At 32.8% G+C, this 19,273-nt stretch overlaps 2 protein-coding genes across 2 annotated transcripts; both read left to right on the top strand.

Annotated features, from left to right (window-relative positions):
- LOC110264998 (swi5-dependent recombination DNA repair protein 1 homolog) lies at positions 11,788-13,320 on the top strand. Its single transcript, XM_021107709.1, has 3 exons — positions 11,788-12,130; positions 12,452-12,618; positions 12,964-13,320. Exons 1-3 carry the CDS (start codon positions 11,788-11,790, stop codon positions 13,318-13,320), a joined length of 867 nt encoding a protein of 288 aa, XP_020963368.1.
- Positions 17,160-19,265, top strand: LOC107609241 (elicitor-responsive protein 1). Its single transcript, XM_016311130.2, has 5 exons — positions 17,160-17,341; positions 17,690-17,755; positions 17,909-18,050; positions 18,723-18,858; positions 19,010-19,265. Exons 1-5 carry the CDS (start codon positions 17,275-17,277, stop codon positions 19,064-19,066), a joined length of 468 nt encoding a protein of 155 aa, XP_016166616.1. The 5' UTR covers positions 17,160-17,274; the 3' UTR covers positions 19,067-19,265.

The following is a 19,273-nucleotide window of genomic DNA, read 5'->3' as shown; positions in this document are numbered from 1 at the left end:
AAGGAGAAAAGTAAAATTTAAAAAGTAAAATATTATTATTTTGATAAATTTTATTATTTAAACAACTTTTTTACTTTCATACAAATAAAAAAATTAACATTAAAATTTATTAAAACAAAGGTAAGGTGTAAGGAGAGCAAAGAGTACTCTTACAGTCTTACCCTTTTGGAAACAAGTTGGTTAAGTTTCACAGCCTCTTCTCACATGAAACTTTGTTTTATATCCGTCACTCATTTGAACTATGATAACAATTTGATCCCACCATTAATCACCCCAAAATAATTCCTCTCATTTTCTTACATGTTCAAATTGATCCAATTAACTATCATGACTTATTAATTACTCTTAAGTCATAACAAATCAGCGGTTAGTTTTATGCTTTTATTTCTGGTTTCATATATGATTGGTCAATTAGTTCTTGATTAGCAGGACTTTTGTTTTTTATTAGTTATAATTCCACAAGTAAAATAATTCAAAGACTATCAAATTTCCCACAAAGATTATAAGAAAACAACTTGGAGAGCTACAATATATTTCTCAAATCATGTTAGTTCTTCATATATTGTCTGTTTTATAATTTGTGGTCAAGGAGAAAGATAAGGGGAATCGAATATCTCTTTTAATTTTTCAAAGAACTTGAACATGTTCCTGGGCCAATTTTCTCTACATCATTGTTAACATTTTCTAAATGGAAAATTTAATTGAAAAAAGATATTCTTTGGCCCTTCTAAAGGATATAATAAAGCTATTTTCATTTTTATTCCTTTTTGACCTGCTAGAAAATAAAGCAATCTAAAGCATCAAAATCATGACATAATTTTACTGAAATAGATAAAGGAGTGTTTTTTGTCTTATGATTGTTTAAAACTTTGAATTATTAAGAGATTATTGCACATATATTGTTTATTTAAATGTAACGAATTATCTAATCTAATCTGTCAAATATACCATTGGTAACCACATCACATTTTATATATTGAAGGTGAAGGAATAGAGGTTGTATAGTTGGCCAAGTTGAAACCATTATAATATTTGTGTATTTGAATTAACATTATAGCAAATAGGTGTTAGTATAAATGCACTTTTGCAGAATTAATTTTAATCAAAATCAAATTGATGTTAATATGATTTGTGTTTGGATAGTTTTTGTCAAACGGAATTTAAAAAAAATTAATATTGTTTAAATGATGTTAACCAAAATTCTGTCTCTTTAAGGAAATTAACCAAATTGTGTATCTATTGAATGGGTGTGTACTGTGCAGTCTTAAGATATTACTGTTGTAAAGTATTTCGGATATTATGAAATTCTGTGGTTAGAGGATTGACAGATGAATCATTTAGAGCTTATTTGATTTATCAAGTCCTGTGTTTTGAGCAATTTTTTCCTTTTTAGCAAATAGGATGTGAATTCTATCGAATTTTTTCTAAAATAATATGTAAATTTTGTATGATATGTCAATTTTTAATTGGATGATAAATTATTCATAAGATAATTTTATAATATATTAATAATCAAATTCCTCTTTTTTTAATTATTCTTTCTAAAAAAAAAAGCCTTTTTTTATATTCTCATCCTTTCAAGCATTACCATTGTCCTTTAGTATCTATCTCAATCTCAGTCTCGCCACTTATAATTAATTAATCTCATAAAAAAAACTAACTCTAACTAAATTATATTACTGTATCACGAAAGAAATCAATAAATTATCTCATATATAAAGTAAATTATGCTGAAAATACTACTCATTATTTATTTGCGATTTTTGGCATTGGAATGTAACAACTACTTTATAAATGAGCATATTAGATTGTGATTAATGTGCCACTGAACATAAATACTGTTGTTAATTTCAGTAGTTTATTACAAATGAATTACACTAAAATTTTGAAAATGAAATTTCTTTTAAACTAGACTGCACCTAATTGTCAATACAATGAAAAAATGGTGGAATATGGTGTGAATTTGATATTATTTTTTATTTTTAAATAAAATAAATAATACGGAAAATGTAATTATATATATATTTCTCAAAATTTTAATTATAAATTAATCCTTTATATATTATTTAATTATAAAATTTATTTTTTATTTTATAAATTATTTTTTTATCATTCATCTATCATGTTTATTGAGAATAAAAAATTAAAACAATAATAAATTAGATCTTCCATTAATCCTAATAAATATTTTGCAATCGTAATCGATCATAATTTTATCATTGATCCAATTACATACGTATTGGGTTAGAAAAATCGTGTTTGTTAGAAATTCAATCGATTGGATGCACAAACCAATCGATTGAAATTCAAAGGCTTCCCAAACTTCAATCGATTGGAATTGATACATAATCGATTGAATTTTGCAAGGCATGTGGGATTTTTCTTATTCAATCAATTGATCATATTACTCGATCGATTGAAATCATCAAAGCAATCTTGGTTCTGTCAATGAATTCATCTCCAAAATCTTGTTCGGATTTATATTGTTTATCCATCATATCTTGGTCATATACTAGCTCTTCTTGGTTAATGTCATCGTCCTCATGGTATTTCTCATCCATCTCAGCCAGGGGGCGGAGCTTAGTTAAGACAAGGGGGCCATGGCCCCCCAAACTTTTGTTAAAAAAATTAGTAGTACTTTTTCAGAAAATAAAAAATAGTTCAGTTGGTTTAAATACTTTATTATGACTTAAAATATCAAAGTTCAATCTTCAGCTCTTGCTTTTATTGCACAATAGTTTTTAGTTTTAAACATTCAAACCTTGTTGGATTTGGACTGAACTGAGTGTATTCGTATTTCGCAACTCTCTATTTAATAAGCAACACTCCATCTACCTTTGAGTTCAAATATAAAAAATTAGGTATTTTTTATTTATGTAATTTAATATTATTTTATATTTTACTATTTATTTAATTTAATTTTTTATATGATAAAAAATATTAGAATATTCAATAAGTATTGATATTATTGTATTTGTATAAATTAATAAAAAAAATTCAATAAATATTATAAATTTTAATATTTATCTTTTTAATTTTATTTTTACATATTTTACAGGATATATATTCAAATTTTTATATAAAATAATTATAAAAAATTAAAGAATTGATGCATTTTTAAGAGGAAGGCTAATATTCAAGAAGGAGAACATATAATTTTTACAATATCAACACCTATAGATAGTTCTTCTACTTTAATGAATCACGAAGAAAGTGAGATACAACCTTTAAAAGTTCAAAGAGTTGCATCTGATAAGTTTAACCTTAATTCTTTAGAACGAGACATTAGAAAACGACTTTAAATTTGGCAATATCATCCAAATTAGAGAGATGAGGTTAGACGAGCTTATCTTAAATAGAGTCTATATCAAAAATATCTTGACAATTTTTTTCTATTTGGCCCCCCAAAATTTTATTTCAAGCTCCGCCACTGAGATTTCTCAGCATCCGTATATATACATGATATCTTAAAAATTTACCAATGAAAAAATTTTCAGTACACAACGTCCTATAACACTAAAATCATTTTTACTTTTGTAAAAGATCTATTAAAAAAATATCATTTAAAAAAATATTATTTTCCAAAACTCCATCTTTCAACTTTAATTTACAGATTTTTTTTAATTTAGGGCGAGTTAGCCGTACTCTATATTTTTTTATAGAGGGAACTTCACTCGAATTTTTTTCAAAACCAACAAAACTTAAATTTGTAAGCCATTATTATGGTCTACAAGAGTACATAGGAGCACACAAAAATACACAGACAATAAGCATGACTTTTTCAATATTAATGGCAATCATTATCATCGTCTCCAAAAATACACAGATACATGAGAATAAGCCATATTTAACAAGAATTTTTTTTATTATAAATTAAAAAAAATATTTCTTCAATATTTTTGTGTACTCCTATGTACTCTGGACGATGATAATGGTTGCCGTTGTCTATGAAGTTTAAGAATTTGAGTTAGCCATTTTTTTTTTTAGAATTTGAAGTGAAGTTCGTTGGGGTTAGGTGAACTCTATAAAAATTATAGTGCCACGAACTTGTTTTGCATAAAAAAACTCGTATTTGGGGAATTAAAGTTGAAAAATGGGGTTATCGAAAATAATAATTTAGTGAGAGGGTAACAGAACCAATCGATTGAATTAGTTAAACCCAGATTACTTTTATGATTTCAATCGATTGGATAATATGACCAATCGATTGAATAAGAAAAACCCCACATGCCTTGCGAAATTCAATCGATTGTGTATCAATTCCAATCGATTGAAGTTTGGGAAGCCTGAATTTCAATCAATTGGTTTGTGCATCCAATCGATTGAATTTCTAACAAACACGATTTTTCCAACCCAATACGTATGTAATTGGATCAATGATAAAATTATGATCGATTACGATTGCAAAATATTTATTAGGATTAATGGAAGATCTAATTTATTATTGTTTTAATTTTTTATTCTCAATAAACATGATAGATGAATGATAAAAAAATAATTTATAAAATAAAAAATAGATTTTATAATTAAATAATATATAAAGGACTAATTTATAATTAAAATTTGATGAGTTTGGAAAACTCTAAATTAAATTAGTGATGACTAAACATTATTAATATGATTAATTGTAAAATTATTAATTTAATTTTAGCTCATATGTGTTAATTAAATAATTTTGCAGTGCAGATTTTGCTATTGGGCCGAATATTAGCAAGCCTAATATGTTGAAGAATTTAAGCCTAGTGTAAAAATGTTTAAGTTGTTATGGCTGAAGCAATAATTTGTTAATTGGGCTAGAATTATGTTGAACAAGCCCAAAACAATTGTTGCCCCAAGACCATTAAAGCTTGGTCCAAAAATTTGATGAAGAGAAAGCAAATCTGCATGCTTTGTTCGGTCACCTCTTTCTCTTTTTAGTTGGAATTCAAATTTTTATGAAATAGCCTTAATTGCCTTGGTAATATGAGAGAGAAAATGCAAATGTGATTTGATAGCAATTAAATGTGAGCTACACGTTACAAGGCAGAAAAGAAAGGGAAGTGGATTTTTAATTGAATATAATTGATTTTAATTCTTTTCTTTATTTCATTTGGAAGCCATTTCTTTCTTCTCTCTCATTTCTCTTATTGCCTTCGGTCACCTCACTGTCAGAGAAGGAGATGGTAGAAGCAAGTAATCAAAAGAAAGGAAGCAGAAGCTAGGCATGGTAATGTAAACCTAACTATTTTCATTTTCTTCTTTAATTACATTGCAAGTTTTTCTCTGTTCTCTCTCCTCTCTCTTTCGGTCATATTACAGGAAAGCATGGAAGCTAAAGCTAGCTACCGAAGAGATGAAGATGCAAGTAACAAGACCATCACAATGATGGCAAGAAAAAGAAAACTAAAAGTATGTAGTGGCTGAGATTCTCACCAAGAATGGTAAGATTTGGTGAGGTAATCTCGAGCTCTTCATACCCAAAAAGAAAGAAGAAGATCTCGACCAGCAAGGAGAAGATCCTTGAAGAGGATGGCTTGTCTCTGATTCTGCTCAACCACCACAGGAGGTAGCTACAGTGGCTACGTGATGGAAGAGGCAGAGATTGGAGCAGATAAAGCTATCATCATCATGAAGCATCAAGGGCCAGAAGTTCATCTTGGAGAGCAAGGCAAGGATGAAGGGCTCGAATTGATGAAGAGTGGTGACCAAGGAAGGACTAGAGGTAATTACATATTGGGTTTTGCATGAGTTATCTCTTCTCTCTCTCTGGCCGAACCGGTTCTGACATGAAGAAGAAGAAGATTGGCTTGGTTTGTTTGGTTTCAACCTTGGAGGCTTCTCCCTATAAGTATGGATGAACAGTCAGGGTTTGATTCAAGGAGTGAGAGTGCAAAGCACAGGGTTCTCAGAGCTACCTAAGCTAATAGAATTTCTTCTCCTTTAATGTTCTCATTTTGTAATTTTTCTGTTTAATTTTGTCATGTCTTGAGTCTCATGGAGAAAGGCAAACAGTGAAGTTTGTATGAAAATATCATAGATGTCCTTAGAGTTCCTTTGTACATCTGTGTTGTATTTCATGATTCTGTGGGAATCCCCTTGTAAGTTGGGTTAGCACTTTACAGTTGAAAGCTTGGCAGTGACCAAGTCAAGTTCAGTTTGGGATTAAATTCTGGACTTGTCCCGGATAGGAAGGGTAGTTCCCAGGGAGAATTAGTGTATGTAATCAAGAATGATCATAGTGAAATTCCATCATTATTGTGATAGAGACTGGATGTAGGCTGCCTTACACTTAGCAGCTGAACCAGGATATATCTTGGTGTAATTCTCTCTCTCTTCTACTCAATTTCTGTTTCTGCTGCCCAGGAGATAAAACTGAAAATATCTCGTGCTGATCGACGAGACAAAAAGAAAAGTTTCGTGGCTAGGTACGAGACAAAAGAAAAAGTCTCGTGGCTAGGTACGAGACAAAAGAAAAAGTCTCGTGGCTAGGTACGAGACAAAAAGGCAAATAGTTTCCAAAAGCTTTTTCAAGACCAGCAAGTGTTATTGAGTAAAAAAGGGGGCTAAGATTCAACCCCCCTTCTCTTAGCCACTGAAAACCATCAATTGGTATCAGAGCTTGGTCTCAAAGAGATCAAGCTTTGCAGCTTGGAGAAAAGATCCAGATGGCAAAAAACAATGGCTCAAATCTGCAACAGACCTCCTCTTTTCAATGGGAAAAACTACACCTATTGGAAGGAGAGAATGAAGATCTTTGTGTAAGCAGTGGATTACAGACTTTGGAAAATTATCCTAGAAGGTCCTCAATATCCAACCATCACAAGTGCTGAAGGAGTTGTCACTCCTAAACCAGAAGCAAGCTGGACCGAAGAAGATAGAAAGAAGGTGGAGCTCAATGCCAAGGCTATCAACTTATTCAACTGTGTTATCAGCTTCGAGGAGTACCGACGGGTATCACGATGCACAACAGCAAAGAAAATCTGGGACAAACTTCTAGTGATTCATGAAGGTACCACCATTGTAAAGAAGACCAAGATAGACATGTTGAACAGAGAGTATGAAATGTTTGCAATGAAGGAAGGAGAATCTATTGATGAACTGTTTGAGCGCTTCAACATCATCATTGTCAGCTTGGATGCTATGGGAATCAAGCATCCTGAATCTGTGCTAGTGAGAAGAGTGTTAAGATGTCTCACAAAAGAGTAGGAAACAAAAGCATTAATGATTTCTGAGAGTAGTGATCTTGATTCCATGACATATGATGACTTGAGAGGAAATCTTCTTGCTTTTGAAAAAAGATTCAAAAAAGAAAGAAATTGCTTTTACATTTGTGACTAACCCCCTGGATGATGAATCCAGTAATTCTAAAAATGAATTTGTGTTGTTTGCCAAAAATTCAGGAAAATGGTGAAGCTCAAGGAGAGAGGCAAATGAGGCAGTTCAAGAAAATAAAAAAAAGATCTCAGCAAGGTGACTTGCTACAACTGTAAGGAAACGAGGCACTTCAAGTCCGACTGCCCTAAGTTGAAGAAGGAAGAAAGGCCAAAGAAAGGAAAGAAAAAGGGTCTGATAGCATCATGGGAATATCTGGAAAATGATTCAGAAGACGATGAGGAATCCGAAACCTTGTCTCAACCATGTCTTATGGCTGACCATGTGAACAGGTAATCATTCCTAATCCTAACAATGAATCTCTTCATCTTATGATAGATCATCTTTCTGAAAAAAATAAGATGCTTTTTGCTGGATAATCAAGATCTTGAACAACAAATCATCATTCTTAAAGCAGAAAATAGATTTCTCAAAGAAAAACTAAGGGAGGCCAAAACTGCTTGTGACCTCGTTGAAGAAAATAAGCAGTTAAAATTCCAACTTAGAATCTGTGAAAATGACCATTCGGTTATTGCATATGTAAATTGTTTTAAAGAAAATGAAGAGTTACTTAAAGAGGTCAAAAGACTTAAAGAAGACTTAGCCAAGTTCACTCAAAGTTCTGAAAATCTGAATCAAATCTTGCCTAGTCAAAAACCTCTTTATGATAAAGCTGGCTTGGGATTCTATAAATATGTTGAGAAACCACATTTTGAAAACATTGCTTCATCTTCAAATGATACAAGATTTCAAAACCCAACAAGCTTTAACAAAACAGCGACTCCAAGATTTTGTAGATTATGTAAGCGAAATGGACACTTTCCCATTCAATATTTTTTTGGTGAAAGGATGATAGGTGATAAGGTTTATAAAGTTATTTTTTATTATAATGGCTTAGGACATAAGAGATGGTTTAACGTAAAAGGATCCAAGAAAATTTGGATACCTAAGGTCACTTAAGCTTGTTTTGTAGGTATTCCTAGCATCCAAACGGAAGGAGAATATGTGGTATATGGACAGCAGATGCTCTAGGCATATGACCGGAAAGACAACCTTCTTCATAAAGCTTGATGAATATGATGGAGGATTTGTCACTTTTGGTGATGATGCTAAAGGAAAGATAGTGGCTGTTGGAAAAGTTGGTAAAAGCTTTTCATCTTGTATAAATGATGTTCTTCTTGTAAATGGTTTGAAATATAATTTACTTAGTGTAAGCCAACTGTGTGATCTAGGTTTTGAAGTTACTTTTAGAAAGTTTGTGTGTTTGGTTGTTTGTGAAAAATTTGGGGATATTTTATTTGAAGCTAAAAGGTGCAATAATATGTATGGATTGACTCTTGAGGACTTGAAAGAACAAAATGTAACATGTTTTACTTCTATTGAATCTGAAAAATGGCTATGGCATAGAAAGTTAGGTCATGCTAGCATGTACCAAATTTCTAAGCTAGTTAAGAAAAATCTGGTTAGAGGAATTCCAAATATCAAATTTGATAAGGATCTTACTTGTGATGCTTGCCAATTGGGCAAACAAGTAAAATCTTCTTTTAAACCAAAAGATGGAATCTCAACCAAAATGCCATTAGAGATGTTACACATTGATCTTTTTGGTCCAACAAGAACTTAAAGTTTAGGAGGTAAACACTATGGTCTAGTGGTGGTAGATGATTACTCTAGATTTGGTTGGGTACTTTTTCTTGCTCATAAAAATGATGCTTTTCATGCTTTCTCAACCCTTTTCAAGAAAATTCAGAATGAAAAAGATTTAAAAATTGCCCATTTGAGAAGTGATAACGGAAGAGAATTTAAAAACCAAGACTTTGAAAAATTCTGTGATGACTTTGGAATTGCTCATAACTTTTCATGCCCTAGAACCCCTCAACAAAATGGGGTGATTGAGAGAAGGAATAGAAGCCTTCAAGAGATGACTAGGGCCATACTTTGTGAGAATGAGATTCCTAAATTTCTATGGGCTGAAGCTGTAAATACAGCGTGTTACATTTTGAATAGGACAATTATTAGAAAAAGGTTGAAGAAAACCCCCTATGAGCTATGGAAAGGAACCCCTCCCAATCTTAAGTATTTTCATGTTTTTGGATGCAAATGATTTGTACTTAACAATAAAGAAAATCTTGGTAAATTTGATCCAAAATCCTATGAAGGGATGTTTGTTGGATACTCCACCACTAGCAAGGCCTATAGGATTTATCTCAAAGAACATAGGACCATAGAGGAATCCATACATGTTACTTTTTGTGATTCTAATTTAATTCCCAGTACTGTGATAGATAATGATTCAGATTGTGAAGAAGTTGTCAACAAGAGAACAAGTGAAGAAAATCCCAAGTCTGCTCAAAATGAAGAATCTGCCAGTCCAGTTTTGTCTCGTCAAATTGGAGGAGACATTTCCATTGTCTCCTGAGCCAGCACGAGAAACTGAAACAGTGAGACCCCCAGAAACTCATCAAAGCATAACACCACTCCAGAAGCCCAGGGAATGGAAGTCTATGAGGGGTTATCCTCATGACTTTATCATTGGTGATCCCTCTCAAGGTGTAACAACAAGATCCTCAACCAAAAAGCAATCCGAACCAAGCAATTTTGCCCTCTTGTCACAAATGGAGCCCAACAATGTCAAACAAGCTCTTGAAGATCTCTCATGGGTCAAAGCAATGCAAGAAGAGCTTGCTCAATTCGACAAGAATGAGGTTTAGACACTAGTACCTCATCCGGATGGTAAGAAAGTTACGGGTACTAAGTGGGTCTTTAAAAATAAACTTGGCGAGGATGGACAAATTGTTCGTAACAAGGCTAGATTAGTGGCCCAAGGTTACGATCAAGAAGAGGGTATAGATTTTGATGAGTCTTTTGCTCCGGTAGCTAGAATGGAAGCAATTAGGTTGCTTCTTGCCTATGCTGCCCATAAGGGTTTCAAAATATTTCAAATGGATGTTAAATGTGCTTGTCTTAATGGTTTTATTGATAGAGAAGTGTTTGTAGCACAACCCCCGGTTTTAAAGATAAAGAATTTTCAAACCATGTTTTCAAGCTTTCTAAGGCTCTTTATGGTCTTAGACAAGCTCCAAGAGCTTGGTATGAAAGGCTTAGTGCCTTCTTGTTAGAAAATCAATTTCAAAGGGGTACCACCGACACTACTTTATTTATTAAAGCATCTAATGATGATATCCTCCTAGTTCAAGTTTATGTGGATGACATTGTGTTTGGATCGGCCAATGAGTCATTGTGTGAAGAGTTTGGAAAACTCATGACTAGTGAGTTTGAGATGAGTTTAATGGGAGAGCTAACTTTCTTTCTTGGCCTCCAAATTAAGCAAACTCCTAGTGGTACCTTTATTCACCAAGGAAAGTATGCAAAGGAACTTATAAAAAAATTTGGCCTAGAAAGTTCCAAACCAATGGGAACACCTATGCATCCAAACACAAAACTTGAAAAGGATAATGATGGCAAAGATGTGGATGAAACAAGATATAGAGGAATGATAGGTTCACTTATGTACCTTACCTCCTCTAGACCGGATATTGTTCAAAGTGTGGGTGTATGCTCAAGGTTTCAATCTCACCCAAAAGAATCTCATCTTTCAACTGTTAAACGCATCATTAGATACATTAAGGAAACTAGTGATTATGGCTTATGGTATCCTAAATTTGATGATTTTTGTGCAGTAGGGTTTTGTGATGCAGATTATGCGGGAGATAGGGTGGATAGACGAAGCACATCAGGCATGTGTTGCTTCCTTGGAAGCTCACTCAACATGTGGTCAAGCAAAAAGCAAGCCACAGTGGCTCTATCCACAGCTGAAGCTGAATATATTTCTACATTTGCATGTTGTGCTCAATTAATTTGGTTAAAAACGCAGTTGGAAGATTACAAATTAAAGATCAATAGTATACCCTTATTTTGGATAATATGAGTGCTATTAACATCTCAAAAAATCCTGTTTTACACTCAAGAACCAAGCACATTGAAATTAAATATCATTTCATTAGAGAACATGTGCAAAAGGGTACTATTGATATTCAATTTTTAAAATTTGAAGACCAACTTGCTGACATTTTTACAAAACCCCTCTGTGAAGACAGATTCTGTACTTTGAGAAATAGTTTGGGAATGATAGAATTAAGTTCTGTTGAAAATTTGTGAACTTTTTGATTCTGTTTGATTTTGTCTCGTAGGAAAGCAGGAGACAAATTTCAGGATGGGTTGAACGGGCCATGATACATGGGGAGACTGCGCTGACATTAATTATCTTATCTTTTCAAGTCTTTTCAAATGGTGATGTAGTTGCATGTTTTGTGAAAAACTTCCTTGGGTACGGTTACCAACACTTCCTCTCTTCCCTCCATTAACTTCTCCTCAACTCCTCAGTTTCCTCCACTATCTTTACTGTTTCTCTTCCCTCAAAAGCCTGAAACTAACCAAATGAGGAAGAAAACTATTGCTAAAAGGCCTCCTCGTGAAAAAGTGTACAAGCTTCCCACAAAGCCTTCCACTCGCTCCCAAGACCGGACCTTTACCCCATCTCCTTCTCCTCCTACCTCTCCTCCTCGTTGTGACCCCATGGCTCGGACCAAAAATACTCCAAGATACCCTGCCTCTGCCAAGCCAACGCCACCACCAAAGACAACGCCCTTCAAACCAGGCTCCTCAAAACCTGGTTCTTCAAAGCCAAGCTCCTCCAAAGGCAAATGTCCGGCGGCTGAGGAACCAGTTCCCGAACCAACACAACCCAAATCCAAGTCGGTTCCTGTGCACTCTCAACGAGGTAACACTCGAGTCCCTCTCAAAAATGTTAAAGAACCAGACATTGGACCTTTTGATCACAAAGCCCATTTTTTGACCTCTCACTCGAACTATAATCCCTATAGATTCAAATCTGCCATGAATAATGACTTTTATGATGGGGTTATCAAGTATCGTACTCTGTGTCCCTCTTTTCTTGCTGATTTGCCATCTTTGAAAAGAAAATGTTTTCCATTTGTTGATAACTTGATTTTTCTGGACTGGAATCATCTTTTTGACATCAAAAAGCCTGTTTATCCCTTGTTGGTCAAAGAATTTTATGCAAACATGACTTATCATGAAGGCACTGTTCACTCATATGTAAAGGGCAGAGATATTGTACTAAATAATGAAACCATCAGTGATTCATTGAAGTATACTGATGTTGGTCCTTGTGCTTACACCTCGGTTAAGTGGGATGAAGGAGTTGGTATTTTTTACAATGATGCTTTGGCTAATATTTGTGAACATGTCTCCTTGATTGATGGCATTACACCCACTCACAAAGCCCTTGGATATGAACGTGCTCAGTTGCACAGAATTGTCAACCACATCTTACTTTCTCAAAGTGGTTCATATCAAAGGGTTTCCTACACTGATACTCTTGTTTTATATGCCCTTCTTACCAAAACTGAAATTTCATTTGCATACTTGATGGTTAGATATATGTTTGACTCTGTTAGGAGTGAAAAGGACAAAGTACTTCCTTATGGCATATTTCTAACTTGCATATTTGAGTATTTTGGTGTTGACTTGACCAATGAGAAATATCAAAATAGACATTCATACCTAAAAGGGGGTGGTTCAATGAAACAGCAAAAAGGACCTACTAGATCTGAAAGAGTTGTCCTAGATGATAAAGATGATGACTTTGTCCTTGAGGATTCTCCTGCTCCTTCCACTGAGGGTACATCCATCTCTACTGGAAAGAAATCTATCTTGCTGAATGTGGTCAAAGATGTTGTTCAGGAGTTTGTTTCTCAATCAAATCACTTGATTGCTATGAGCAAAGAGCAAAGGAAGCTGGCTAGCAATCATGAGAACTTCCTAAAGAAATCAAGGGATAGAGTAACTGTGTTCATATCCTTCATCGATAACCTTCAAGAGGATGAAGACCCTGCCACTGATGTTGAAGAGGAAGCTAATTCGGAGGAGAATGGTTCTGATGCCTAGAATTTGTCTCATGAATTTTGTTCATTTTGCTACTATTGAATTGTTTTTCTTCTTTTATTTTGGATGACTGTAATAACTCTAAATACTATTGCACCTTTGGTAGTTTAGTTCATACTTTGCACTGTGAACTGACTCTTTTCTATAGGTTTCAAGACATTCTTTTTGTTGATAATGCTTATTGTCCGCCCTTGATGACAAAATAGGGAGTAATATTGAAATCACATGATGAATCTTTTGGCTGCCAATATTAGTTTGATATTGGGCTGATTATGTGGTGTTGCTTATTTGATATCCCTTAGGCAAGATAAATATGTATAGCTCTTTATTGTGCTCTCTTTAAGTGTAATGTAAAACAGGAACAAAGAGGAAAGCACAAATCCAGGGGGAGCTAATCTTGAAAAGGAAAGGGGGAGCAACATAAAAAGCAAATGACAAAAAAAATCAAAGGGAGTTTCTAAACCTTACTCAAATTCATTTCCTTTTGATTATTGCTTAAATCATGTTTTTCATCAAGGGGGAGATTGTTGAGTTAAGAAATTAATTAATAAAATTGATGATGACAAACATTTGATTAGTGGGCTAATCACCCAATTAGTTTTGATTATTTTTGATAAGTGATGCAGGCCAAAAACAAGTGTTGCAGCAGCCCAACATCAAACAAAAGATATCTGCTAATGGGCTGAATGGTAAGTAAAAATAAAAACAAGCCCAAGTCATTCATCTCAAGCAAAATTCTTCAAAGAAGCAAAGGCAAGGCAACAACGGGCTGAACTTGAGTAGAACCCGATCCAAGCCCAAATTGAATTTCAATTCCCTCTCACTTGCTTTCACCAAATCAACGTTCCTTTCTTCTCTGTCTCAGTCAAATCAGAAAATCAGAAAAGTGAGAAAGAAAGAAAGAGAGCTTAGTTCCTAAGCTAGTCATCAAAGAAGAAAGAAAGAGAAAGACTAAGTTTGAAAGGCAGAAGTCTAATCATCCATTTCAAACCAAATCAAGCTTAGGTAAAGGTTAAAGGTAACCTATTTCTTTTTACATGCATAAGATCTTCTTCTCTTCATCTTCAACGTTCTGCCACTCCACTTTGGGTTATATGGAAAAGAGGATTTCTGTTCTTCACTGCTGTGCATCAACGGTTGAAAATATGTCTTGGGGACCAAGTTGTGTTTCAATGGTCAAGATTTGGGTTTACCATTGAAGAAATCTTTTTCTGGTGATAATGTGGCTTTCGGTCAAGATAGGGAAGTCAGAAGCAAAGTTTCCATTGTGAGGATTAATGGGAAAAAGTGAGCTTGTGGGTTAGTGAAGCATAGTGCTCAAGGAGTTGACCTAGGAAGAAGAACCAAGCAACATGCAAGGAGATAAAAGAAGCCCGCTGTTCATTCAGAAGGCAAGGAGAGATAACCAGAGTATTGAGGTTTTGTTCTGAGAAGTGTTCTTTGAAGAAGTTCATCTAGCTGGACAGTGTTTCCTAGTAAAAGGAGCATTCCGCCAGTATGAAGGACTGAATCAGAGACTTGCAAATCTGGTTTATCACATAGCAAAGAGGTTGTTGATGAAGTCAATCTCCTTCATGTTTTACAGATTGTAATGTACTTTTCAATGTTTATCTTTCTGTAATTTCTTGTGAGAAAATGCATTGTGAGGAAACTCAAGTAAAAGCCATGAGTGGAAAAAGGTTGAGTGAAACACTTGAGAGAAAAGCCTCGAGTTATTTTCTGATTTCTTTAGGTATGTCTATGTCTTGTATCTTGTACCTGTGAGGTATCCCTTTCTTAGTTGGGTTAGCACTAAGAGTGAATAGTTAGGTATTAGCATAGCCAATGTCAAGTTAGGTTAGAACTTGAGTGTGAAAGGATTGGGTCAATCCTGTGAAATTGGTGTATGTAATACGGTTAACTATAGTGGAAATTTCTCCATAGTTGTGGAGGAGACTGGATGTAGGTTGCATAGCACAAGGCAACCGAACCAGGATATATGCTGGTATTAGCTTTTCTCTTCTCTGCACTGTTCTATTTTCTGATATTCATGAGACAAAAATAAATTGTCTCATAAATTTCCGCTGCTGAGTTCAAACAGAATCAGAATTAAAAGTTTGATTAAAAAGGGTCATAACAGCAACTAAAAGAAAGGCATAGATTCAACCCTCTTCTCTAAGCCTACCACAACCTTCAAGGATATATCTTGGTATAATTCTCTCTCTCTTCTACTCAATTTATGTTTCTGCTGCCCAGGAGATAAAACTGAAAATATCTCGTGCTGATCGACGAGACAAAAAGAAAAGTCTCGTGGCTAGGTACGAGACAAAAGAAAAAGTCTCGTGATTGGGTACGAGACAAAAAGGCAAATAGTTTCCAGAAGCTTTTTCAAGACCAGCAAGTGTTATTGAGTAAAAAAGGGGGCTAAGATTCAACTCTCATTCTCTTAGCCACTGAAAACTATCAAAATTAAATAAGAACTATTTAACAGTTATTAAAAAAATTTAAAAAATATGTTTTGTTATAGGACCATGCATTTAATGGTCCAAACGTTCTGGGACCATCGAATCCTTTGCCTACCTTTGGTTTTTTTTTTTAATCAACTCTTTTCATTTTAAAAAAGTTTGATAAGTTAAATTGTTACTCTCCCTTAAATGAGCTTCTTTAAAAAAAAAACAACTGTAAACTCTAATCCCGATTTCTTATTTCCTAATCTCAATTCTCAAGCCATTTTATTTATGGATAATACTAAAGAGACAAAAAAAATCAAAACTTAATTTATTTAACATTCATTAATTATTTTTTGATTACTAAACATTTTCGTTTATTTATTTGGTTGTGATGAATATTCGACCAAACTTGGTCAATCGAACTCCACTAGAAAGCCTCTTGATAGAAAACGATAGATTTGACCATTGAAAAGTAAGATTCTCATAAGAAAGCCATCTTAATTAAAAACCAATTGATTTATTTATTTATTTATTTATTTATTTCAGTGGTACTTAAATGACTAAGCTTAAATTAAAGTCGAATCAATTGAAGGTTTCATCCTTCTTTTAGGTATAGAAAAATTTTAAAATTTTGGAACAGTAGTTTTCTCACGCATTGTAATGTCTACAACCCAGCTAAATATTAGTTGAATCAATTCTTTTTAATGAAATAGCATTATGCCCTTTTTATTAGAAAAAGAAAGAGTATATTTAAGTATTTATAACCAAAGAAAAATTATTACGTGATTTGAGGCCAATTTTTTAGATATAAAGAAGGATTGCGTGTAATTCATGGTAATGGTTAATTAGTGTGTTTTTCTTTGATATGAATTTTAGTTTTTTTATTTTAAATAATAAATTGAACCCTTAGTTTATAGAAAAATAAATTTTGTAAAGATATTTGAGAATTAAATTTTTTAAGTTCCCAAATTGAAGGGTCTTATTTGTGTTAAAATATATTTTTTTATTGTAAAACAAATTGGATGTTTTGATTTGCATATTTAAAATTTTTTTAATACTAAAATAAAAATCTAAGAGTTAGATTTGTATGTTCAAAATAAATTTTAAAAAAAAATAAGTCCAACTCTCAAATTTACATGTTAAACAAAAAAATAATTAATAAAAAGAATTAAAAGTCGCAAATCTTACCCTTAGATTTGTGCTCCAACACCAAAATTAAAAAGTGGTGATTTGATAGGTCTAATTTGAATCTTTTGGCAAACTAGGGTTTACCAAGTCATCTAAGTATTTATTAATACCAATTGACATGGGGTGCTTTGGACTAAGCGCGTATATGTATAATTTTCATTCTTTTGATTTGTAAAATTCATTTATTAATATACAATATATTATATTCTCTTAGCTTGTTGAGACATTTATATAAACCAATTAAACAAGTTACAACTCCATCTTGACATAGACACTTGCTGAATTAGAATCTTCAGAAAGAGAGACACAAATAGATTGAAGAATTTGTACTTTGAAGGTCATGGCAATTGGGTTCATGGAGGTGCAGCTTCTCAAAGCAAATGACCTCAAAGTCACTGATTTTTTTGGTATATGATTGATTGCTAGTTCCTTTATTTTCCTACTTTAATTGCTTCAATATATCTGCTTTAATTGCTTCTGTGTGTTCTTCATCTCTATTCCTTATATATAGATAATTGGAATATGATCAATTGTTCTACTTAGGGACTTAATTGGTTGTTTTTAACCAAATTATATATACCTCACATGTTAATGTAGTGTTCCTAATTTCTTTTTTGTGCTAATTCTTTCCCTTTTAATACTCAAATGGATGGTATTATTTAATAAACATTCTGACTATGTTCAAGTTGTGAAATTCTAACTATGTTAATAAACATTCTAACAAGTTCTTTAAATTTATTTTGTGTGTTTAATAGGCAAAATAGATCCATATGTTGTGATACAATACAAAGGACAAGAGCAAAGGAGCACAGTTGCTAATGGTTAGTTAGATGGCATATTCAAGTTCATTTTAACTTCATGCCTAAAAATCTTAAACAATTGCTATTTCAAATAATGAAAGTATATTCTAATTTTATGATATGAATGTATTATAATTCTATGTGCAATTTCTAATAATGGTTTGTTTGGAACAGGGCAAGGAAGAAATCCAACATGGAATGAGAAATTTATGTTCAGAGCAGAGTACCCAACTGGATCTGGAGATCAATACAAGCTCATTCTCAAAATCATGGACAAGGACACTTTTTCTAAGGATGATTCTCTTGGCCAAGCCATGTAATATTTCTATCACTTAATTGGAAAACTATCATTTCTATGGCTTTATTTCTTGTGTATCAATTTTTACATTGTTATTCAGTTATATTTTTGTAGTTAATTAGCGGTAAGTTTGTCAAATACTTCTTATTCGATACAACAAAATAGCATCATGATAAGGCTCACAAATAACTATTTTCAGGTTTGACTAAGTTGTTTTAGGAGTTAATTATATTAATTTCTTGCTTTGGGAGGGTGTTTTTATCTTAATTGTGTTTATTGTGGTCTATATATACCTATATTTAAAATAGGTTTAATTATTTTATTGGTCCTTATAGTTTCGTAAAATTTTCAATTAGGTTCCTATATTTTTTCCTTTTAATTGGGTTCTTGCACAATTTTTTTTTTTTAATTTTAGTGCAAGGACTTAATTAAAAAAAAATACAGAAATTTAATTAAAAATTTTGCAAAACTATAAGGAACAACAAAGTAATTAAACCAATATTATGTTTGTTTTGACAATTTCTACTAACCTGACTTTTTTAAGTGTAGTTTGTGAATCTTTAACTATTAAGAAAAGATGACGTGATATTCTAAACTTTTTATGTTTGTGTGAAAAAATTTTACATTAGAAAAACCCTACTTATGCTATATTATTCATTATTTAAAAGAAAAATTTGTTACTCTATGCAGAATCTATGTTAAAGATTTATTGGCCCAAGGGATAGAGAATGGAGGTGCTAAGCTACAAGCTCTCAAGTATAGAGTAATTGATGAAAACAACTCATATTGTGGTGAAGTTGATGTTGCCATAACTTTTACCCCAAAGGTAAATTAAACCTCAAATTCACTTGAAATAATCAAATTTAAAAGCATGTGTAACGATATTAGTTATTTTTATTATTTTATGGTAATGGAATTGATGGTATTTTCTTATTAGCTTGACTTTTTTTTTTTTTTTGGGTGATCTTTTGGCATAGGTGGAAGAGAAATTTATTGGTGAAGATATTGGAGGATGGAAAGAAAGTTCCTACTAGCAAGTAGCAAGGCTTAAAAAGTTCCTAACTTAGATGTTCTTAATTCTAGAATGGTTATTTATGTAATAATATAAGATCGTTCACTTTCTAATACCATGTTGTTTTCATTCTTTTTGACAAGCACGGACATGATAGATAGATTAAACTGTTTGTATATGTATCATTTCTCTAATTAATTTATTCTTGTCATTTGTCATTTCGTTTCTT

The sequence above is a fragment of the Arachis ipaensis genome, chromosome B07, assembly GCF_000816755.2.
Source record: "Arachis ipaensis cultivar K30076 chromosome B07, Araip1.1, whole genome shotgun sequence".
Classification (NCBI taxonomy): Eukaryota; Viridiplantae; Streptophyta; class Magnoliopsida; order Fabales; family Fabaceae; genus Arachis; species Arachis ipaensis.
This window is presented reverse-complemented; position numbering and strand designations above follow the sequence as displayed.